Genomic DNA, 25,324 nt, shown 5'->3' on the forward strand with positions numbered 1-25,324 from the left:
AACTGGTGGTTACACAGTGGCTTAGGGTTCTTATGACCCAAATTTTTATTTTCAAAACCCAGCCCCCAGGAACTTGGAGCACGGGTATCTTTACTGATAGACTGGTTTGGTGGTTCTCTCTCGTGTGTGTATACACATACACACACACTTCATCCAGGCTTAGGCACAATTTTTTATTAACATATCTGTGATATACAAATCAACTGCAAAGTGAAAACTCGAATCTTGCAAAAATATATGGGATTTCATTAAATCATTGCTGGCAATGGTGGAAGAACCACATCCAAAGCCTTGGACAAGGGGATGTCTGACAGATCAACAAGACTGGATGGTCACCAGCTAAAGAAGAGAAAAAAGGGCAGGAACTTCAGAAGGAAATACTAATTTGAATAGCAATGGAAAATAAATGAAGACCTTCACCAGTTGTGTTTAAAAAAAAAAAAAAAGACACCATTTTATGATGCTGATGAGAAGGTTAAAAATATTAAGGCTGTTTTACCATCATACAATTTCAATAATGTGAAAGATGATATACGAAAATGTCTAGAACTGCTGGTAGAGCCCAATGTGATGGAGTGAAAGGGTCCAGCTACAGGTTCTGGGTGGGTAGTTGCACATTCAGAGTAAGACCAACCCTCTGCTGACTCCCATGGGCAGAGAGATGAGGGGTCCCCTCTGTATCCTGGCTGGAGTCAGGAGAAGACCCAGAACTCTGAAGGTGCCAGCAAGGTCCCTGCCTCGTGCTCACAGTCTCACCCACTCTGTCCACACCACCTCACCACCCACACTTTATCCTAGCTTGCACTGACCGCTAAGCAGAGGCCTGGTCACCCCTCTTGCCCTGGACTCACATCCACAAGGCTCTCTGCAGCCCTTTCTCCGGCTCCCTGCTCACCCCTCCTCTTGATCTCTGTCCACTGTGCCCTTTGGACAGTCACCAGCACCATCTCCTACATCCTCAACCTCTTCCAGGATGTTCCCCTCACTTTCTGGCTCTAATGAAAACACCGAGCTTCTCCCCCATGACAGTACTTCCCTTGCAGGCATCTCTTGACCACCAGCCTGGAGGTGGCTCCGTGGTTCTCACTGCTGCTTCCTGACCATTTCCCATCCCCCTTTCAGACCTCCCCAGCTTTAAATCTAATGTCACCAGAGCATGGCACCTGCTACTCTCCCCTGTTGCAGCTCTCTGGGGATCACTCCATCCTCAGCTCTGTCCTTGTCCCCAGTACCACGCTTGTCACAGTGCTTGGCAACATTTTGTTTATAAAGAGGGTCCTTCTAGTACCACTCAGGTCTTTGGCTTTCCCTCCCATGACTTTGTTTCCTCCACATCTCAGACACTTGCTCATGTGGTTAGACCTGAGACCTGACCTTTGCTGTTACGTGGCAGTCCTCCAGAATCCACATATAAGCAGCTCGTGCTCTGATCACCACCTTTCACCATTTCTCCCTCCAGTCTAACCACCTCTCACTTGGAATTCCAGTCCTGGAGCTCCCACAGCCAGCTGGACATTCCCACTGGATGTCTGGCAGGCTTCTCAACCATAACACATCCCAAACTCTGCTCTCAAGTTTCCCTCCATCCCCCAGATAAGCTCCTCTTGAGTTTTGCCCGTTCAGGTTTTGAGTTAAAGGTAAAACTGAAATCACCTTTGACTTTTCTCTTTGCCTCACAGCTCACATCCAATCTTCTGCAAATTCTATTGGTTCTGCTTTCAAGATTTATCCAAATATAAGTGCCCCAGCCCTGACCAGGACTCCCTGGGTGCCAGTAACCCGCTAGCATCTCTTGCCCTTCACTTGCTTCAGTGACTACTCTTGGGTGTGGCAGCCCTCTGCCCCAAACCCTCCGCAGGCCCCTGCTCACGCAGGATAAAGGCCTGAGTGAGAAAAGAACTGCCGCATGACCCTGTAATCCCACTCCTGGGCATATATCTGAAGAAAAACATGACCTCTGCAAGGATAACTTCCTCCCTCCACCAAAGCCTTTCCCATTATCTCCCTCATGCCTGATAGATCTATTCCTTGCTCATTTTGCTCTGGACACACAGCCTACTTTGGGGCTCCCAGCACACGCTGGGGAGGCACCTGTCCTGCAGCCTTAGTAAATGCTGGCCCCCGTCTAGTGTGTCCTGCTCCAACTAGCCCCCTGACCTCCTTTAGGTCATTACTGAGGTGTCATCTCGCTGAGACCTTCCCTGGTCACATCAGCTAGAGCAGTAGGTGTTCCACTCTACTTCCTTTCTTTCCTTCAGTATTTTTCTTCTCAGTGCTCTTATTATCTGCAGCAGGAATAGTTTGTGATTGCAGTTATCGTCTCTCTCCCCGCCGCAGGCTCCAGTAGGGCAGCGCTCCTAGTCTGTGTTGCTCACGGTTCTATCCCCAGGGCTGAGCAGGCACTTCATAACTGGTTGCTGACTGAGTGGTCACTCTTAGTGAAGACTTTTCCTGCATAGTATTACAAGAGGCTATTAACTCCTTATAAGAATGCCCTCAGAATGTAGTTAAAAGACAAAATCAATTAACTTCAATAAATTTCAGCTTCATTTATTGAGATCAAGCCCCAGTCAAACATTTTGTCATTATTTACCACAGTTGTTAGGTGGCCAGTTTAAATGAATCTACATTAAGTGGTTAGTTTTCCAGAATTACTTACTCCAGAACAAAAAGGAACTCCTGTGTTGCAAAATCATTTATCTTAAACATGGTCAAATATTGCTGGTGATCAATTTAAAAGCACTTGTTTACACAAAATAACAATAAGAGTTCATAATTCACCTTTACTAACAGCTTGAATTTAAAATACTCTCTCAAAGGAACCCTCCTACACTACTGTTGGGAATGTAAACTGGTCCAGCCACTATGAAGAACAGTATGGAGGTTCCTTAAAAAAATAAAAACAGAACTACCGTATGACCCTATAATCCCACACCTGGGCATAAATCTGAAGAAAAACATGATGTGAAAGGATACATGCACCCCAGTGTTCATTGCAGCATTGTTTACGATAGCCAAGAAATGTCCATCAGCAGAGAAACGGATGAAGGAGATGTGGTACATATATACAATGGAATTACTCAGCCATTAAAAAGCATGAAATACTGTCATCTGCAGCAACATGGATGGGCCTGGAGAGTGTCATACTGAGTGATATAAGTCAGGGAAGGAGAAATATCACATGATATCCCTTATATGAGGAATCTACAAAGAAATGATACAAAAATGAACTTATTTACAAAACAGAGAGAGACTCACAGACTTATAAAATGAACTTACGGTTGCCAGGCGGGAGGGGTAGTTAGGGAGTTTGGGAGGGACATGTACACACTGTTGCATTTCAAATGGATAACCAACAGCACATGGAACTCTGCTCAGTGTTATGTGGCAGTCTGGATGGGAGGGGAGTTTGGGGGTAATGGAAACATGGATGTGTGTGGCTGAGTCCCTTTGCTGTCCACCTGAAACTATCACAACACTGCTAATCAGCTGCACCCCAATACAAAATAAGAAGTTCAAAAAAAATGATACTCTCTCAGATAAATATTTAACATATCAACTGAAATTATTTTATCTTCAGTTTTTTCTATAATTATTTAAAGACTGAAAACCCAAAACCCAATTCTGATTCTTTGTTATGTACAGCTTAACAACTTGAAAACAACCCTTTAGAATAAAGGAAGGTATTCCTATGAATCCAACATAGACATTGACCATTCTTCCAGTGGACAGAGTTCATTTATTAAAGTCAGAGGAAGGCACACACAGAAATAAGAAATATCAGGGTGATACCACTTTGTGTGAATAAAGTATACATAGAAATTTGAAAAATATGGTAAAATAACAGTTCTGATAATTCTTGATCATGCAGGTGTACACTCTCCCAATTTTTGTGTGGTTTTTATAACAGAAAGGTGAGTAAAAATACCATCCATGGCAATGGAAACTTGAAAGAGGAGAGGACCCTTGGAGAAAGAATTTTATTTGATAGAGGAATTTCAGGAGGTGAGCAGAGAGCTGAATCTTCTGAGATAAAAAAGTCAAAACAGAAAGGAAGTGATGCTGCCCCGGGCCCACAGACATCAGACAGAGAAAGAAGACAGGAAGGACCCCAGGCTGGTCATGAGGAGCCTCCAAGTGGAAGGGGGCAGTGGGTGAGGGGCAAGATGCACATAGGGAAATGGGAGGAGAATGAGACCTGCTCAAAGTGGATTTTACAGATGCCTTCTCTGTTACTTGCACACCCTCAGGAAACCTACAGCAAAGATCCACACACTTCCTCGGGCTCTTTGAGGTGGATGTGGTTTCACTCACAGAAACACAGAAGTTTCGGTCCTAAGAATACTGGCAGTAAATGATGACCTTATTCCACTGGCCATAGCTTCCTGATTCTGTCTTGCTGAAAATTTCAGGAAACTAAGGAAAAACTTTTTAGGCAAGATGTTTCTTTGGTGGAGAGGAACAGCTAAATTAAAGAGTTTTCAATAACTTGTGAGTTCTATGGCAATCATGGGCAGAGATGCTTAACCACGAAAGGTGTGTATGGATTCAGGGAAAGATCCCTCTTGGAAACTCCTGAGAGAATCCTCTGAGTCCCAGGGAAATGTTCTAAGGGATGAGATTTCACAAGAATCGATTACAATGGCTTTTTATGCCTTTGGGTACACAGTGTTTCTCTAAAAATTTTCACAATAATCTCCCCATGTTTTTCTCCTTTAGGAAAAGAAGCCAAGAAAAGAAGGATTTACCATGAGAAAAATTAGCTAGGAGAGAGAGAGAGAAGTATCATTTTGCCTTTGTGCTCCACCTGAAGGAATAGTTCTTCACTTTTCTAATAGAAATTAGGTCCCTTCTGATTTGACATCTACAACTTATCCTGCTACTGAAATAGAAACGAATGGCTGCAGAATTCCTCCTTTTCTTTTTTGGTATCCTCAGAGCTTTGAAAACTCTGTACTTGAAGATACTATTGTTACACTGATTTTTAGCAACACAACATCTCTGTTCTTATGGTGAAAATGAAAGGGTGAGGGGGCCCACATGAGAATTTGGAAGAGAAATGATGGTGAGCCTGTAGCAAGATTTTCTGAAAGGCACAGGGTAAAGGGTCCCCAAGGAGTGGATACTTGTAATAATCTTTAATACTAATCCATTTATGACTACAAGACTGGATTAGTATGAATGGATTAGTCATTTCAGTAGTCATGTACGGATGTGAGAGTTGGATCATAAAGAAGGCTGAGTGTCAAAGAACAGATGCTTTTGAACTGTGGTGTTGGAGAAGACTCGTGAGAGTCCCTTGGACTGCAAGGAGATCCATCCAGTCCATCCTAAAGGAAATCAGTCCTGAATATTCATTGGAAGGACTGATGCTGAAGCCAAAACACCAATACTTTGGCCACCTGATTCAAAGAGCTGACTCATTTGAAAAGACCCTGATGCTGGGAAAGATTGAAGGCGGGAGGAGAAGGGGATGACAGAGGATGAGATGGTTGGATGGCATCACCGACTCAATGGACATGAGTTTGGGTAAACTCTGGCAGTTGGTGATGGACAGGGAGGCCTGGCGTGCTGCGGTTCATGGGGTCGCAAAGAGCTGGACACAACTAAGCAGGTGAACTGAACTTAGTACTAGTCATCTTCAGAGAGTGATCCCAAGTCCCACTCCTCCCACCTCTGCTGCACCAGGTGGATGGGTGGGTGGGTGGGCAGGTGAATGTGGCCCCAGCATGTTACCATCACCCTGTTGTGGACCATCCTCCTTTCATAGAGTAGTCAACAGCATACATTTAAGCCAGTTTTCTAGAACAAGCTTGTGGTTTGTATGTAGTCAACATTTTGAGCATTAGAGTAAGCTAGCTTTAATTAAGAGACAGGTATTTAATTTGCAATCGTTACACTGAAAAAACTCCCACTGATTATCAAGTTTAGGGGACAGGTAAACTTGGAAGAGATGTGAAGGGTTTCTATCACAGTAAAGCTGGAGTGCAAAGTATAATTATAAAACCACCAAACTTCCTGGTAAATGACAGTTACATAATTAAATCCTTAGGTTTCCTCAACATTTTTTCAATGTTCTAAATACAGACTAAATAAGGAAGAGCATGCTGGGGCAAAACATATCCCAACACCATCACTACAAATTAAACATCCTATTTCTTTCATCTGTTAGTGCAAATTCTGTTTTTACAAAGTCACTAGTCACAAGACTGGGAGTTTAAACAAATATTTCAAGAAAGGGCCTTTTGTGTAATTCATAGGGAGGAAACTGCCACAATATTCCCAAGATAGCTCTCTAGAAACCACAGTGTACCTGTCACAGACACACTCATTGCTGCTGCTGCTGCTACATCACTTCAGTCGTGTCCGACTCTGAGCGACCCCATAGACGGCAGCCCACCAGGCTCCCCGTCCCTGGGATTCTCCAGGCAAGAACACTGGGGTGGGTTGCCATTTCCTTCTCCATGCATGAAAGTGAAGTCGCTCAGTTGTGTCCGACTCTCTGCGACCCCATGGACTGTAGCCTACCAGGTTCCTCCGTCCATGGGATTTCCCAGGTAAGAGTACTGGAGTGGGTTGACATTGCCTTCTCCAAGACACACTCATTACCGGGCCCTAGAAATGGCAGGGCCAAGTGTATTTGGGGTCACCCTTTCTAAAATCATTCAGGCTCACTCAGGCTTGGGAAAAAGTGGGAACTTCTCATTCAGGGCTTAAAAGGAGACGGTCTCACAGAGTAGAACCTTTCATAAGTGATTTACAGATTCAATGCAATCTCTATTAAAATTCCCATGGCATTTTTCACAGATACAAACAATTCTAAAATTTGTATGGAACCATAAGAAACCCCAAGTAGCCACAGCAATCTAGAAAAAGAGTAACAAAGCTAGAGGCATCACACTCCCTGGTTTCAAACTATATTACAAGTATATAGCAGTACGGTACTAGCAGAAAAACACACAGATTAATGGAATAGAATAGAGAGACCAGAAATAAACTCATGCCTATACGCTGAATTAGTTTTTGACATAGGAGCCAAGAATATAAGCTAGAGAAAGATCTCTTCAATAAAAGGTGCTGGGAAAACTGGACACATGTAAAAGAATGAAACTGAACCAGTATCTTACACCATACACAAAAATTAACTCAAAAAGGATTAAAGACTTGAACGTAAGAGCTAAAACCATAAAACTCTTAGAAGAAAACATAAGCAGTAAGCTCCTCGACTCTGGTCTTAGAGACAATGTTTTGGATCTGATACGGAAAGTAAAGGCAACAAAAGCAAAAACAAGCAACTGAGACTACGACCAACTAAAAAGCTTGCGCACAATGAAGGGAACCATCAACAGAATGAAAAAGCAGCCTACCTTAACGGGGAAAAGATACCTGCAGATCATATGCCTGACAAGGGATTAATGTCCAAAATATAGAAAGAACTCATACAAGTGAGTAATTAAAAACCTTAACAATCCAATTAAAAGTCAAGCAATTAAAAAGTGGGCAGAAGATCTGAATAGACAGTTTTCCACAAAAGACATGTAGATAACCAACAGGCATATGAAAATATACTCATCATCATTACAAATCAGGGAAATGCAAATCAAAACTACAATGAGATATCAACTCACACATGTCAGGATGGTTATTATTAAAAAGAAAAATAACAAGAATTGGCAAAGACATGGAAAAAGGGGAACGCCAGTGCGCTGTTGGTGGGAATATAATTTGGTGCAACCACCTTGGAAAACAGTGAGGAGGTTCCTCAAAAAATTAAAAACACAACTTCCTTAAGATCCAGAAATTCTACCTCTGGGTATTCATCCAAAGAAAACAAAAACACTAGTTCAAAAAGATACATACACCCCAATGTTCACTGTAGCATTATTTACAACAGCCAAGATATGCAAACAATCTAAATGTCCAATAATAGGAGAAGATGTGATACATACACATATACAATGGAATATTATTGCCATAAAAAATCTTGCCATTTGTCACAACATGGATGGACTGACCTTGAGGGAATTATGCTAAATGAAGTAAGTCAAGCATAGAAAGACAGATTCCACATAATCTCACTTATATGTGGAATCTTAAAAGAAAAAAAGAAAGAGAAGGCCAAACTCATAGACACAGAAAACAGATAAGTGGTGAGGGGTGGGGAGTGGGGCAAAACTGGTGAGGAGATTAAAAGGTACAAATTTCCGGTTATAAAATAAGTCAGTCATGGGGATATGATGTATAGCACAGTGACTACAGTTAATAATATTATACTGTATATTTGAAAATTGCTAAGATAGTAAATATAAAAAGTTCTAACCACAAGAAAAATGTATAACTATGTATGCGATATATGTTAATTCTACTTATTATGGTGATTATTTTGTGATATATATATATATATATCAAATCACTATCTTAAACACCTAAAACTAATCTAATGTTATATGTCAGTGTTGCCTCAATTAAGGAAAAAAAAAGAAAAAGAGAACTATTCTCAGAAGGAATGTGCACTTAATGTCCTTTACAGTAGGTCCTTAAGGAGCTTTTCTTTTCCCTTTTAACTTCTTACAAACAAAGGCTGCAATTAACAGGCCCCCTTAATCCAGTTACTGAATCAGGTAACAAATCTTGACTGGTCCCTGTCTCTCTATCAAATCTGGTTCCTCCAGTCCAAGTAGGAGAGCCTGAGAAGCCAGCCCCCTTAAGATTTAAGGATTTAAGTACAGGAAATCTGTCACATTCCTTCTTTCTCCCAGGTTCCCATCCTCCATGCATCCGCCCATCCAGTCTCACCCATTCCTCAGAAACCTGGAGGCGATAGAGTGGAGGGGACTGAAGTGTCAGGCTGAGGGCCAACTGAATGCCTATCAAAGTACACCTCAGCCTCACCTGTGCATCTATAAAGCACTCAAATGAGCAGACAATATACAATGAAGAGCAAAAATGAATACTCGCTCACAACAAAAGTAGAGATTATTTTATAGACATTTCTTACTCAGCTCAGTGGCTGCTTATTAAATCTCAATCACAGGCCAGGTGCTATGAGAAAGCCTTATTCCACAGGAAACGTAATTTGAACTCAATTGAGATGCTACCATTGTCCTTTGGTTTCAGAGACTGGTACTGCTAAGTCACTTCAGTCGTGTCCAACTCGGTGTGACCCCATCCCTGGGATTCTCCAGGCAAGAACACTGGAGTGGGTTGCCATTTCCTTCTCCAATGCATAAAAGTGAAAAGTGAAAGTGAAGTCACTCAGTCATGTCTGACTCTTTGCAACCCCATGGACTGCAGCCTACCAGGCTCCTCCATCCATGGGATTTTCCAGGCAAGAGAACTGGAGTGGGGTGCCATTGCCTTCTCCGGGTTTCAGGGACTAGAACTTTCTATTTCTAACCACTTGTCTGAACTCTGAATGTCTGGTCCCCCTGGGCTGTCTCGTCCTTTCTCATGTCTGCCTGTCTGGCCCTGTGGGTTTCGGGGCCATTGTTCAGGATGTGCTTCCTCCTGGTCCATGCATGGATGACCAACACATCCTCCACACTCAGCTCAAACACCATGTCCTGCTCAACTTCCTCCCCCAAGGGACTGTTTCTGTGGCACTGCTGGCTCCTGTACCCCAGCACCAATCAGATTCTGCTTCATAATGAAGCTCGTGTTTCTGCCTCACTCCAGTTAGAGATCCTTGAGAATAGGGAGCAGGAAGATTATGCTTGACTGTCTTAGGATCCCCAGCGTAGTGCAGGCACAGAGTAACAACTCTATATTTTCCCATAATGAAGAATCAATCTCTTAGTTGCCTTCCTGATCGAAATTCAGTCAGGCTCAGCTTACTGGGTACCCTCAGAGTCCAGATCAGTACTGGGCAGAGCAGTGGCAAAGCAGTCAGCTACTTGGCAAGGGTACAGGTGAGGGTCAGTTGAACTTGGTTGATGCCAGCCCTGCCGATTCCCAGTTGGTGGCCTAGGGAGTGTTACATAAGTTCTCTGAGCCTTAGTTTTTAATCTACAAAGGGGAACAATCACTGGAACTGGGCTCTAAGAGTGCTGTGAAGATTAAATGAGGTGATGCACCAAAAGTCCTTATCACAGTTAAAAACATCAATGGCTGACCACCTTTTAGGGGCCAGGCACTGCAACACGCTGAAGATACAAAAACGAACAAGACCGCATCACTACCCTGAACAAGGGTAAGGTGTGAAGGTGAGAATAAACAGTAAGTTGACAGTTACAAATCCACGGCAGCCACGGAGGTGAAGACAGGAAGCAGTGAGAGAGAGGAGGCAGGAAGGCTCACACCAGGTGCGGAGTGGGCGCTGGCGCCATACACCTCTCTGCGTCATCTGCTGCTGTTTCTCTCCAAACACACTGAACTCAGTACCAGGTTTAAGCAGAATGGAGCCTCAGGAAAGGCAAGCTCAAGACCCTGATTTTGCATCACCTGAATCCAACACTGACTGATTCAGGGGTAATTTAGAAAGTTTTCAGAAGATGATAAAGCACTTATCACAGAAGGCTGGCAAACTTTATATTGTGTTACTACAATTTTAAGAAAAGGATGAGCAGCACCAGAAACTACTTTTAATTTCACACATACAGACAAAGTCACTAGGATTCAACTTTTGTCCCACAAACAAAACCTACCCGGTCCTATAGGGGGTAGGTCAGAAACTATAAGGAAATCATTTCAGACTGTGAAATTAACTAAAAGATGGTGTAGTCTGGTTACTTTGACTAAGTTGGTATCTAACTGTTTTCTGCATGATTAAGTTAATCTGGTTTTAGAAAATGATGTAATTTATTTCAGAGACAAGTCCATAATCTCTCATCTGCAAATCTAAAATCTAGAAAGCTCTGAAAATCAATTATTTTTGTACATTTCATTTAAAAACATATTTGGTGGCAAAACCTGACTCCCATGGAGTCACATATAGTTTTTATTTGCCCACTTAGTGTGACTGTTCATACGTTTTGGGACAGAAATATTACCATACTGCTTGACAACAGGACTGCCCGGGTGACCCCTACGGGGTCACGTCATATATAGCCTAAGAAGCCATGCCGAAAAGATCTGAAAATTATAAATTCCAATCTCAACTTCATCCTAAGATTTTCAAATAAGGTATGGTGAATCTCTATAAAATTAATCATATCAGATAGGAGGTCAATATTCCCCAAGCTTTTGTAATTCAAAGTAAATACACAATTTTGCCACATCTACATATCACTCATGTTACTACATTTTCTAGTACTTGATTTCACATTGATGCTCCTTTTTTAACTGAATAAAATTATTTTGAAAAAGAAATCTCTCTACTGAAAAAGCTGATCACCTGAGAGGCTTACTCTCTATTAAAAAAGGAAGATTAAAGAGGTGTTAAAGACACAGTAGTGCCAAACTGAGGCTTCACCTTTAAATTCTCAGAAAGAGCAAAATGAAATGGAAGAGGAAATACCTGCCTGACTATGTGATTCAGTCACCTAGTGCTAGGCTGGATTACCATGCCTAGATCCACTGTGCCCAGAAGTATTAATCCTACACACTGGGAATCTCACCTAAACTGTGTTACGCAGGGAGCCACTCCACTAGGCAGGAAGCACGGCTGGGGCTGGGAGGTCCGGCTATACGCAGGTAAAATGTAGCAGCTGGGAGGGTAACACCAACTCTCCTTTAGCTCTGTCACCCAAAACCTGCCATGGAGATTCAGCTCCACCCTGTACTGCAGCTATTTATCAAATTAACACAAACTCTCTGCGGACAACTCTCTGGAGCATCCACAGCCTCTGCTGCCAAAGGACCCCTCACAATAGCTGGATCTAGAAGTGACCACACACAGACAAGCCAAAACATGACGCAAACTAATGAGACCTCTACTCCTCAACTGACTTCACTAATAGCTACTCTAACAACGGCCTTCAAAACCAGCACAACAAGATTTGTTGTAAAAAGTCTTCAAGAAGACCTTCAAGTATATACACCTTTTTAAAAACAAAACATAAAAGGTGCAAAAGGGAATTTTTTCCCTAATGTACAATACTGGAAGTTAGAAATACTGTGAGTTTGAAAAATCTCCATTTTGCAGCTGTTAAAAAATTTAAAAAATAATAACCACACATTGATTTAACGAAGTGATCAAAACTAACATCACTAGTAAACGGCAAATAGACATGATGAACTTCTGGATCTGATGGATTTCTTCTGGGACTTACCTGAGTCTAGTTGTCCAGAACACAGCAGAGAGACCGACATGGAGGGAAAATGCTACAAAATACCTGGTCCATTCTTCAGAAACCTCATAAAAGGCAAAGCACGGCTACAGAACTATTCCAGGTTAAGTACATTTGTCTACTAAAATACATGATGCTGGGCTGGAATCTATATTGGAAAACGAGCCATAAAGGACATTATGGGGACGGCTGACAAAGTTGGAATATGGACAGCAGATTAGTAAAAGATTTGTCTCAGTGTTAAATTTCCTGACTTTGATAACTATAGCTAAGTGAACATTCGTTTCATTAGGAGATACACACTCACATATTAAGGGATAAGCACAAATAATATGTCTAGCTCTCTCACAGTTCAGCAAAAATTCTGTGTATATGCAGATAGATATGTGGAATATGATGAATGTTAACAGTAGGTGAGTACAGGCAAAGGTGATCATGAGTTCTTCAATGAAAGGAGGTCAAGAAACCTGCCTCCTCCCCGTCTTCCAGCTACCACCCAGTTTCTGTGTGGACTCACCATTCTCCTGAGAATCCTCAACAGAAGCTTCCGGTCCTTTGGGTCCTCTCTGGATGTCAGTAAATCAGCGAAGGTCTCTGCATTTTCAGGAGACAGGCTCTCTGGGTTTTCCCCTCCATACAACTGAACCAGTATAGATAGACACTTGGATGAAACTTCAAAAATTTCAGGATCCTCGCTAGGAAGCTGAAAATTAACAAATAGGACTTCATCAGCTTCACTGAAGATGATGTTGGTATTCCTCAAGAATTACAGCTCAAAAGATAGAATGTCAGTCTGAGTACAAACGTTAATTAATTGAATATTCTTGTGACTGGATCTTTTTCAAAATGTAAAGAGTAACTCAAACAAGACTATCAGCACAAAATCAGAAGGAAATTCTACAGTCTTTTCTTTAATCCATAGTGATGAATGACCTGTGACAAGCAAAGGACTAATTATATTTACATATGCATATGTTCATACAGGTGTGTGTGCGTCTATGGGTGTGGAAACACTGATTTTTCTGAGGCACAACCATTACATTCTTGTTGACATAGCTTGTTTAGGAAAATCCACTTCCTAGAAGATAGTAAGGAATGGTTTGAACTGTTTCCAAGTCATTATTGACTAAACAGGTGGGAGAGAAAGTATTGTTTCTATATTACAAGATATGTTATGAAATAATAATCGTACCATAAGCATTTTGAGCTTTTAGTTTTTAAAGTTTTATTTCTAACAGCTTTGTTGAGATACAATTCCTAGGTCACACAATTCAGTGATTTCTCGTGTATCCATCATCCAATGGTTTTTCGTATATTCAGAGTTGTGCAAACACCACCAGAACCAATTTTAGAATTTTTTCATCTTACCTGAAAAAGAAACCCTGTATCATCTCCTCCTCCCCACCCGGTCAGTGCTAACCAGTTTTCTGTCTTTCTGGATTTGCCTATTCTAGACATTTCAGATACTTGAAATCATACAAAATATGATCCTTTGTGACTGGCTTCTTTCTCTTAGCATGTTTTCAGGATTCATCCATGCTGTAGCATGTATCGGCATTTCATTTCTTTTTATTATGCAATGGATATGCCACATTTTGTTTATCCACTCATCAGCTGATGGACATATGAGTTGTTTTCACTTTTGACCAGCATGAGTAGCACTGCTGTGAACATCTGTGTATACATTTTTGTGCACACACGTTTTGTTTCTCAGGTGTATACTTGGAAGTGAAATTGCTGAGTCATACAATAAGTAACTCTATGTTTAACTTTCTGAGGGGTCGCCAGACTATTTTTCAAAGCTGCCATTAGCACCAGCAAAGTATGAGAGTTTCAGGTTCCCCACATCCTCTCCAGCACTTGTTATTACCTATCTTCTTAATTTACAGACATCCTAGTATGTGTGGAGTGGTCAGCCATGGTGCTCTTTCATTTGTACTTCCCTGATGGTTAGTGATGCTGAAAATCTTTTCATGTGCATTTTGGTCATTTGTAAATCATCTTTGGAGAAATGCTTACTCAGATTTTTTCTCATTTTTAAAACTAGGTCATTTGTCTTATCATAATTAAGTTAAAGTATTCTTTATACATTTTAAATACAATTCCCTTTATATATTTTAGATATAATTCCCTCAGCAGATGCACATTTCAAAACTGTCTTCCCATTCTGTGGACTGTCTTTTCACTTTCTTGACAGTGTCCTTTGAAGCACAAAATATTTTTTATTTTGGTAACGTCCAACTTACCTATTCATTTTATTGCTTGTGATTTGGGTGTCAAACCTAAGAAACCATTGCCTATTTCAAGGTCCTGAGATTTACACTTCTAAGAATTTTTATAGTTTTAGCGCTTACATTTATTTTTCCTTCTAAGAACTTTATAGTTTAACTTTTACATTTAGGTCTTTCCATTTTAATCTTTGCATGTAAGTAGAGAACCAACTTCATTCTTTTGTATGTGAATGAATCTTATTTTGAGATATTGGCAAGTTTATATGCCATTATAAGAAACAATACTGAGAGATACCATTTACACTTCATCGGACCTCCCCAAAGAAAACATCTTGCATAACTACAGTACAAGATCACAACCAGGAAATTAACCTACACATTAAGACGGCCACTCCTGTTTTTTAAAAATTAATTATTTTCACCATATATACTTTGCAACTTTTTACTTTCAACCTGCCTAAATCATTATATTTGAAGTGAGATTTCTGTAGACAACATACTGTTGGGTCATGTTTTGTTATCCCCTCTAGTCATCTCTATCTTTTAATTGGTACATTTAGTTCATTTCCATTTTTAAGATAAATAATATAAAAATGCTACGGTTTAAGTCTAACATGCAATTTTATAACTTGTCTTCTATTTATTCCCCATTTATTTTTCTGACTCCTTTTTTAAAAATCTTCCTGTGGGTTATCTGACCATTTTATGTTTTTGATAAGAATTATTAAATTCTCTTTTACTCCCAGTATTAGTTTCTTAGGGCTGACATAAAAAGTACCACAAACTGCGTGGCATAAACAACAGAAATGTATTACCTCACAGCTCTGGAAGCTAGAAGCTAAAAATCAAAGAGCAGGACCTTGGTGCCTCTGAAACCCAAGGAAGAACATTCCCTTGCTTCTTTCTGGCATCTGGTGATTTTCTGGAAATCCCAGGCATTCCTTAGCTTGCGGCTGCATAACTCCTATCTCTGCCTCCGTCATCCCATGGAATTCTCCTGTGAGTCTCTTGACTTCACATGGTTGTCTTCTAATAAAGATGCTAGTCATATTGGATTAGAGAAACACTCTACTTGAGTCTGACCTCATCTGGAATGTGTTTTCAAATAAGGTTTAACATTCTGAGGTGCTGGGAGTTAGGACTTCAACATCTCATTGCGGGGAGGCGGGGCGCCGCACAATTCAACCTGTTACAATGCCTATCAACTTTGTCTCTTTCGGGCTCAGCTGTTTGTTCACCTTGGTTTCTCTGCTTCAGGCTATCAGGCTTCCCCAAATGTCTGGTGGTCCGTGGCATTCTATTTTATGAATGAAAGAGTGGGCAGATTAGTACAGGCAGATGGCTCCAATTTCCTTTGCACTTGTGTGTATCTATTTCTTCATGCTGCTTTCCCTGCGATTTCTTTGAATCATCTCTGTGATTTCTTCAAACTCTGAAATGTTTCTTTCTAAGTAATGACCCCATCTTAGAAATCACATCAGATAGATGGCTCATCCTCTTCACAGCACAGACCTTGACTTATTAACCTGGAATAAAGCTGAGACAATGAATAAGGGAAGGGGCTTGATTGGCCTGCCAGTTCTAAATGCTCATCTTCCAATAGCCTGATAAGAGTCTAGGGCCTCCAGCAGTTTTCCACTCGAAGTGTACAGATCAACAGCATCTGTTCTTACCTTCTGGTTAGTTTTCTCCTCTGTATGTTCTGGGTAATTGGTTTCTTCACTAGATTTTGATTCAGTTCCATCTGCTTTCTATCACTGAGTAACTGCATGAGATTTTTTTTCCATTAACAGCTTCTTCTTCCGCTCTCCCATGATCATAAGATATTTGATACTCTATTTTCATAGCTCTTGGGTAGTCAGTGAGACAGGCACAGGTATTCAAGCTTCTATTTTAACCTACTTTTAACATTTCTTCATTTATGAGTTAGTTTAGTGTCACTGTTGAAATGATCGAAGGATGCTTATCGTAAGTAGTAACTCCAAAGATGGCTTATTTGTTGGATTCTTGCCAAATTGATGTTTGTGTTTGAGTGTGTGTGAGCCCTGCCCCACCACTACAGAAAAGATGGTGATGGTATAAAATCTCCCTGGAATAATAGAATAAGGATATATCCAACTGTCTGAAGAAACAAACTACTAGAAAAATACACGAAACGATGGTTTTTAAGATACTACACACAAGGCAATGTAGGACAGTGATGCCCAGGGATGGAAAATACCTGAGGTGAGCTCTACTCCTCTCCCAGGTTAGAGGCTTAAGAGGTCTCCAGGCCTGAGAGAGACAGCAACTGAGGTGGGTACCAGCAGATTTTTTAAGCTGAGGAAACAGAGTGAAAAGTCTCAGAAAACCAAGCAGCTAGAGTTCATAGGACAAAGTACTAGACAGAAGAGAGTAAGGGAAAGCTCACAATGAAGAAACTGGTAGCCTGGATGGTATATTATCTGTTAGAGAAAATGAATTTCTGGTTGAAAACCTTTCCACCAAGACAGCTATAGGCTTAGATGGCACTGATGGCAAATTCTACCAAAGATTCAACGAAGAAGTAAAACCCAGTCTACACACATTTTCTCAGAAAGCTAAAGAAAATGGACAGTTCCAAACTCATTCTGTGTGGCCAGTATTTCAGTTCAGTTCAGTCGCTCAGTCGTGTCTGACTCTTTGCAACCCCATGGACCGCAGCATGCCAGGCTTCCCGGTCCTTCACCAACTCCCAGAGCTTTCTAAGACTCATATTCATCGAGTCAGTGATACCATCCAACCATCTCATCCTCTGTCATTCCTTTCTCCTCCCACATTCCAGCATCAGGGTATTTCTCCTCCTTCCCAGCATCAGGGTATTTCCAAGAAGTCAGTTCTGGACATCAGGTGGTCAAAGTATTGGAGTTTCAGCTTCAGCATCAGTCCTTCCAATGAATATTCATGACTGATTTCTTTTAGGATGGACTGACTGGATCTCCTTGCAGTCCAAGGCACTCTCAAGGGTCTTCTCCAACACCATACTTCAAAAGCATCATTTCTTCGGTGCTCAACTTCCTTTGCAGCCCAACTCTCACATCCATGTATGACTACTGGAAAAACCATAGCTTTGACTAGACAGGCCTTTGTCGGCAAAGAAATGTCTGTTTTCTAATATGCTGTGTAGGTTGGCATAGCTTTCCTTCCAAGGAAGCAAGCGTCATTTAATTTCATGGCTGCAGTTACCATCTGCAGTGATTCTGGAGCCCCTCACTGTTTCCATTGTTTCCCCATCTATTTGCCATGAAGTGATGGGACCGATGCCATGATCTTAGTCTTTTGAATCCTTAGTTTTAAGCCAACTTTTTCACTCTCCTCTTTCACTTTCATCAAGAGGCTCTTTAGTTATTTGCTTTCTGCCTTAACGGTGGTGTCATACGCGTATCTGATGTTACTGATATTTTTCCCGGTAATTTTGTTTCCAGCTTGTGCTTCATCGACCCCGGCATTTCGCATGAGTACCCTGCATATAAGTTAAATAAGCAGGGCGACAATACACAGCCTTGACACACTCCTTTCTTGATTTGGAACCAGTCTGTTGTTCCATGTCCAGTTCTAACTGTTGCTTCTTGACCTGCATATATAGTAGAGTTCTCAGGAGGTAGGTAAGGTAGTCTGGTATTCCCATCTCTTTAAGAATTTTCCACAATCTGTTGTGATCCACACAGTCAAAGGCTTTGGCATAGTTAATAAAGTAGAAGCAGATGTTTTTCTGGAACTCTTTTGCTTTTTTGATGATCCAGTGGATCTTGGCAATTTGATCTCTGGTTCCTCTGCCTTTTCTAAATCCAGCTTGAACATCTGGAAGTTCAAGGTTCACATGCTGTTGAAGCTTGGCTTGGAGAATTTTGAGTATTACTCTGCTAGCATATGAGATGAGAGCAATTGTGTAGTAGTTTGAACATTTTTCGGCACTGCCTTTCTTTTGGATTGGAATGAAAACTGACCCTTTCCAGTCCTGTGGCCACTGCTGAGTTTTCCAAATTTGCTGGCATACTGAGTGCAGCACTTTCACAGCACCATCTTTCAGAATTTGAAATAGCTCAGCTGGAATTCCAGCACCTCCACTAGCTTTGTTTGTGTGATGCTTCCTAAGGCTCATTTGACTTTGCACTCCAGGATGTCTGGCTCTAGGTGGGTGATCACACTACCACGATTATCTCGGTCATGAAGATCTTTTTTGTATAGTTCTTCTGTGTATTCTTGCCACCTCTTCTTAATATCTTCTTTAAGGTCCATCCCATTTCTGTCCTTTATTGTGCCCATCTTTGCATGAAATGTTCCCTTGGTATCTCTAATTTTCTTGAAGAGATCTCTAGTCTTTCCCATTCTGTTGTTTTCCTCTATTTCTTTGCATTGATCACTGAGGAAGGCTTTCTTATCTCTCCTTGCTATTCTTTAGAACTCTGCATTCAAATGGGTATATCTTTCCTTTTCTCTTTTGCCTTTTGCTTCTTTTCTCAGCTATTTGTAAGGCCTCCTCAGAAAACCATTTTGCCTCTTTGCATTTATTTTTCTTGGGAATGATCTTGACCACTGTCTCCTGTACAATGTCACGAACCTCTGTCCATAGTTCTTCAGGCACTCTGTCTATCAGATCTCATCCCTTGAATTTATTTGTCACTTCTACTATATAATAGTAAGGGATTTGATTTAGGTCATACTGGAATGGTCTAGTGGCCAGTATTACCCTGATGCCAAAATCAGATAAACACATTCCAAGAAAAGACAACTTCTTATGAATATAGATGCAAAAACTTCAACAAAGTGTTCGCAAACCAAATTCAGCAACATATTAAGGGGTTATACATCACGGCCAAGTGGAACTTATCATAGGAATGAAAGGCTAGTTTAGCATCTAAAAATCAATCGAGGTTATGTGCAACACGAATAGAATAAAAGACAAAAATTATATGAGTCTTTCAACGGTCACAGAATAAGCATTTGACAAAATTAAAAACCCTTTTAGTATTAAAAAACACTCAACAAATTATAAATAGAAGAGAACTTTCTCAAATTGATAAAGGGCATCTCAGGCAAAATTTATAGCTGACACCACACTTACCATGGTTTAAGATTATGAACAAGGCAGATGTCCATTCCTGCCATTTATATTCACCATTATATTGGAAGTTTTAGTTATGGCAATTAAGCAAGGAAAATAAGTAGAAATCCCCTAGAAAGGAAAACTCTATTTGCAGATGACATACCCTTACATACAAAAATACTAGCAAATCCACTAAAGAACTATAAAAATAAGCAAGTTCAACAAGGGGGCAGAATATGAGATCAATATACAAAAATCAATTGTATGTATACACACTGGCAATGAAGAATGTGAAAAAAAAAGAAAACAACTGCATTACAGTAGCATCAAAAAGAATATTTAAAACTGAAGTTATAAGAAGTACATGGCTTGAAAGCTGAAACATTGTAGGAAAAAGTTAAGGAAGGTACATAAACTGCAAAACACGTCATGTTCAAGGATCAAGAGTTAATATTATTAGGTTGTCAATATGCCCCAAACTGAGTTGCAAATAAAAAGCATTCAGAGCTGCAGCTGGATTTTTTCTTTTTTCAGAAATTTGATAAGCTGATTGTAAAATTCATATAGAAATACAAGAGACTAATAGCCAAAATGATCTTTAAAAAGAAGAATAAATTTGGAAGGCTCACATTTCCCAATTTCAAATTTTGCTGCAAAGCTACCATAATCCAGTCAATGTAGTATTGGCATAAGGATATACAGAATATCAGTGGAATAGAATTTAGAGTCCCAAATTCTACACTTACATTTATGGTAAACTGATTTTTGACAGGCATGCCAAGACAATTTAATGGGGGAAAAGTGGCCTTTTTAAACAAATTATGCTGAGACAAGTAGGTGTTCACATGCAGAAGAATGCAGTTAGACCCATACCTCACGGTTCAGTTCAGTTCAGTCGCTGTCGTGTCCGACTCTTTGCGACCCCATGAACCACAGCATGCCAGGTCTCTCTGTCCATCACCAACTCCCAGAGTCCACCCAAACTCATTCATGTCTGTTAAGTCGGTAATGCCATCCAACCATCTCATCCTCTGTCATCCCCTTCTCCTCCTGCCCTCAATCTTTCCCAGCATCAGGGTCTTTTCAAATGAGTCAGCTCTTCACATCAGGTGGCCAAAGTATCGGAGTTTCAGCGTCAACATCAGTCCTTCCAATGAACACCCAGGACTGATCTCCTTTAGAATGGACTGGTACACCTCATCCAAAAACTGTCTCCAAATGGATCAAATATCTAAATATAAGAGCTAAACATACAAACAGATGGCATCACCAACTTGATGGACATGAATTTCAGCAATCTCTGGGAGTTGGTGATGGACAGGGAAGCCTGGCGGGCTGCAGTCCATGGGGTTGCAGAGAGTTGGTCACGACTGAGCTACTGAACTGAAATAAAACATACAAAACTTTAAGAAGAAAATATAAAAGTCATTACACCTTTGTGACTTTGGGTGGGGCAATGTTTCTTGCGTATGACACCAGAAGCACAAGAACAACAACAAAATTGATAAATGACTCCATCTCCATATATGAAGAAAGTGAAAAGATCATCCACAGAACAAGGGAAAATTACTGTAAATCTAATAGATAATAAGGGACGTGTATACACACAAAATATAAAATATCTTACAACTCAGTGATAAAAAGACGAATAACCTAATTTTTTAAAGGGCAAAGAAAAAAAGACATTTTTTTCCCAAAAATGGGCAGTAAGCACAGGAAAAGATATCCAACATGATCAGCCATCAGGGAAATGCAAGTCAGAGCCACCTTCACACCCACTACGATGGCTACAATTAAAAATACAGATAAGGACAAGTGTCAGCGAGGGTGTGGGAAAACTAGAACCTCCATACACTGCTGGTGCTAACGGCAGCTTTGGGAAACACTGTATTTTCTCAAAAGGTTAAACACAGACTGACCTTAGGACTGAGCACATCCACGCCTAGATACATACTCAAGAGGAAGAAAGCACATGTTTACACAAAAGCTTGTACACAATTGCTAACAGCAGCCTTAATTCAAAATTGCCAAAAAGTGGAAACAACCCAAATGTCCATCAACTAATAAGTGGATACACAAATACTGTATATCTATACCGTGGAAGATCCTTCACCAAAACAACGAAGCAAGTACTTATGTTGCAAGCTAGAAACATGAACGAACCTCAAAAAAACATCATACTCAGAGAAAGGCCACATATTATATAGTTCCATGTATAAGAAATAACTAGAATAGGCCAATCTATAGAAACAGAAAGCAAATTAGTGATTGACAAAGGTTTGGAGGAGAGAGTATGGGGAGTGACTTTTCATGAGTATGAAATTCCTTTCTGGGGTGACAAAGATGTTCTGTGATCAGATAACGGTGATGATGCACAACTCTGAAAATGCACTAAACAGCAGTGAATTGTACACTTTAGAGGGGTTAAAGGTATGAGTTATTTCTTGATACATCTTTTTTAAAAAACCAGTAACAACTCTGCACAGTCTTCAAGAATATCAAAGAGCAGAGAATACTTCCCAATTCATCTGCTAAGATCAACATTACCCTGATACCAAAACAGGACAAAAACCATTATACGGTAAACTGCAAAACAACATCCCTCATGAACACAGATGCACAAATTCTAAACAAAATTAAAGCAACTCCAAGCCAACAAAACATGACAAGGATAATGATAAAATAATACCTCTTGACAAAACGGGGTGTATCCCAGGAATAAAGGTCAGTTTAACATTCAAAAAAATCTGTCACTGTAACATATCACATGTATTAATTCCCAAGGGTTGCCATCATAGTTGAGTGGGCTAAAAAAACCCACAAACTGAGTGGGCTTAAAAAACAAAAACTGATTTTGCAGTTCTGGAGACTATAAGTCTCATATCAAGGAGGGGACAGAGTAATGTCCCTTCTGTAGCCTCCAGGCATGAATCCTTCCTGCCTCCTACAGGCTCTGAGAGCCCCAGATGTGCCTTGTCTGTGGTAGCAGAATTCCAGTCTCTGCTTCCATCATCACACAGTATTCTCCCTTGTGTCTCTGGCTGCATATGGCCATCTTCTTATAAGGACACCAGTCACAGTGGGTCGGGGAGCCCTCACTATTCCAGTATGACCTCATCTTAACCAATTATGTACATGATCCTACTTCCAACCAAGGTCACATTCTGAGGTACTGGGGGGTGAGGGTTTTAACACACCTTTTTTAAGAGATACAGTCAACCCATAATATCATATTAATAATTTAAAAAGAAAAACCACAATCATCTCAATAGAAAAAGTATTTAACAATATGCAACACCTGTTTCTAACAAAAACTCAGCAAACAAGGAGTAGAAGGTGATAAAAACATGTCAGAGACTTAATGCTTCACCCTGATCATGAAGACAGAGAGGAACATGTGCTCTCACCAGGGGAGAACAGGGGAGGTTCTGGCCAGTGCAGCCGGGCCAAAATGAATAAACAAACAAACAAATAAATATAGGAAATCCAGATTGGAAAAGAAGACTTAACTGCTTATTTGCAGAAGACATGATTCTTGATGTAGAAAATTCAGTGGAATTCACAAACTATCCACTAGAGTCCAAAAATGAGTTTAAAGCTTACAAGCAAAAACACTAAATGGAAAAGATACATGTAACCCAAAGTTCATAGCAGCAATATTTGCTAATGCCAAGGTACAAAAGAAACCTCATCTGTTTCCATGTGTCCATCAACAGATGAATGAATAAAGAATATGCACTATACATACACACACACATATATATACACATACACGCCAATGGAATATTACTTGGCCATACAAAGAATGAAATTTGCCATTTGCAGCAACCTGGATGGACTTGGAGGGCATTATGCTCAGTGAAATAAGTCAGAGAAAGGAAACACAGTATGATACCACTTTTATGAGGAATCTTAAAAATACAACAGACTAGTCAATACAACAAAAAAGAAGCAGACTCACAAATATGGAGAAAAACTAGTGTTTACCAATGGGGAAAGGGTAAGGATGACAGCCAACACAGGAGTGGGAAATTAAGAGGTACAAACTATTCTGTATGAAGTAAGTTACAAGGATATATTGTACAATGTGGGGAATATAACCAATATTTTACAATAAATATAAATGGAGTACAACCTTTAAAAATTATGAATCACTATATTGTATACCTATACTATGATATCAATATAATACTGCATAGCAACTACAATAAAAAATAAAAAAAATTTTAAGGGAAATAATCAGATGTGAGTATATTTGCATATACAAAGTTATTCATTGCATTGCTGTAATGGAAAAAACTATAAACCACCTAAATGTCCATCAATAAATATAATAGATGCTCACAAAAAAACAAATAATATCATGTACCATAACATCCAAAAAACTGAAATATTCAGGGATAAGTCTGACAAAAGATGAAAGACCTATACACTTAAAAATACAAAATATTGTTGAGATAAATTAAAGAGGACCCAAATAAGCGAAGGGATACACCACATTCATGGGTGGGAAGGCAATTTTGTTAAAATGCCATTCTCTCCAAATTAAGACTAAACGTAATCCCAATCGAAATCCCAATAGGGTTTTTTGTTTGTTTTGGTAGAAATCAACAAGTTGATTCTAAGTTTTTATATCATATATGTATATATCAGTTGGAACTTTCTCTTCATTCTTGTTTTGTCTTCCCTTCATGGCTCTTAATACTCTCCAACCACTGAAACACTCTCCCCACTTAAGACGTGCAAGCTCGCCTTTCTTGTAAATGCTCTAGTCTTCCGTTCTTTATCAAAAAATTAATTTAATTTGGCTGTGCTGGGTCTGAGTTGTGGCATGTGGGATCCTTTTAGTTTTGGGATATTTTGGTTGTGGGCTTCACTGGTGGCTCAGATGGTAAAGAATCTGCCTTCAACACAGAAGACCCAGGTTCGATCCCTGCGTTGGGGATAAGGAAATGGCAACCTACTCCAGTATGCTTGCCTGGGAAATGCCATGGACAGAGAAGCCAGGCAGGGGTCCATGGGTTCACAAAGAGTTGGACACGACTGAGCGACTAACACTCTTACTCTGGTTGTAGCATGCAGACTCTACAGTTGCAGCATGTGGGACCTAGTTCCCTAAGCAGGGATGGAAGCGAGGCGCCCTGCATTGGGAGTGTGGAGTCTTAGTCAATGGACCACCAGGGAAGTCCCCGATCTACTTTTCTTTTCCTTTTCTTCTTCCTTTAAATCCTGAGACAGTATTCTTAAATCGTCATTAATAACACTGTGGTGTTTTTAGTATCTATTTTCTCATATTATAATCACTTTTTAAATTGAGATGAAGTCTCTCAAACATAAAGATCTATAGAGTATAGCAAGATAATTACTGATGATCCAATAAATGCAGTTTTAAGCTCCTCTGCATACCCTTAACTCTCCTCCAAATTCTGATTTATCCAGTATACTGAGTTTATCAGTAACTGTTTTTTAAGTTGCAGGTGTAGTGGTAACAATGTCTTGTGTGTGTGTGTGTGTGTGTGTGTGTGTGTGAAAATGATTATTTAGTTTAACAGATACTTCAAAGTTCATCATTATTTCTCAGATCTTTTATAAAGGACTCCATCATCTTCTGGTTTCTATTAATACTCCTGAATGACCCACTGTCAGAATGATTGGAATGTTGATTGGCAATCTGCCTTTTCTCTTTGACCTTTGTAAAAAAAAGTTTTCTTAACATCATCATCTTCATTATTCATTTAGCTTTGCTCAATATGCTATTTTATCTTTTTATTGGATTTTTATATTCTTTAATTATGGTTTTC

At 40.1% G+C, this 25,324-nt stretch overlaps 1 protein-coding gene across 4 annotated transcripts in view; it reads right to left on the reverse strand.

Annotated features, from left to right (window-relative positions):
- The window catches only part of ULK4 (unc-51 like kinase 4), a 496,024-nt gene that overhangs the window by 114,786 nt on the left and 355,914 nt on the right, over positions 1–25,324 (reverse strand). For all 4 annotated transcript variants that reach the window (XR_010662955.1, XM_065933097.1, XM_065933095.1 and 1 more), the window contains one exon: positions 12,745–12,930. Coding sequence is in view for 3 of the 4 variants with exons in the window: in XM_065933097.1 (XP_065789169.1) it covers positions 12,745–12,930 (186 nt within the window). In the remaining variant the exon portion in view is untranslated. The remainder of the gene's footprint in view (positions 1–12,744; positions 12,931–25,324) is intronic.

Source organism: Muntiacus reevesi, chromosome 4 (genome assembly GCF_963930625.1).
Source record: "Muntiacus reevesi chromosome 4, mMunRee1.1, whole genome shotgun sequence".
Taxonomy (NCBI): domain Eukaryota; kingdom Metazoa; phylum Chordata; class Mammalia; order Artiodactyla; family Cervidae; genus Muntiacus; species Muntiacus reevesi.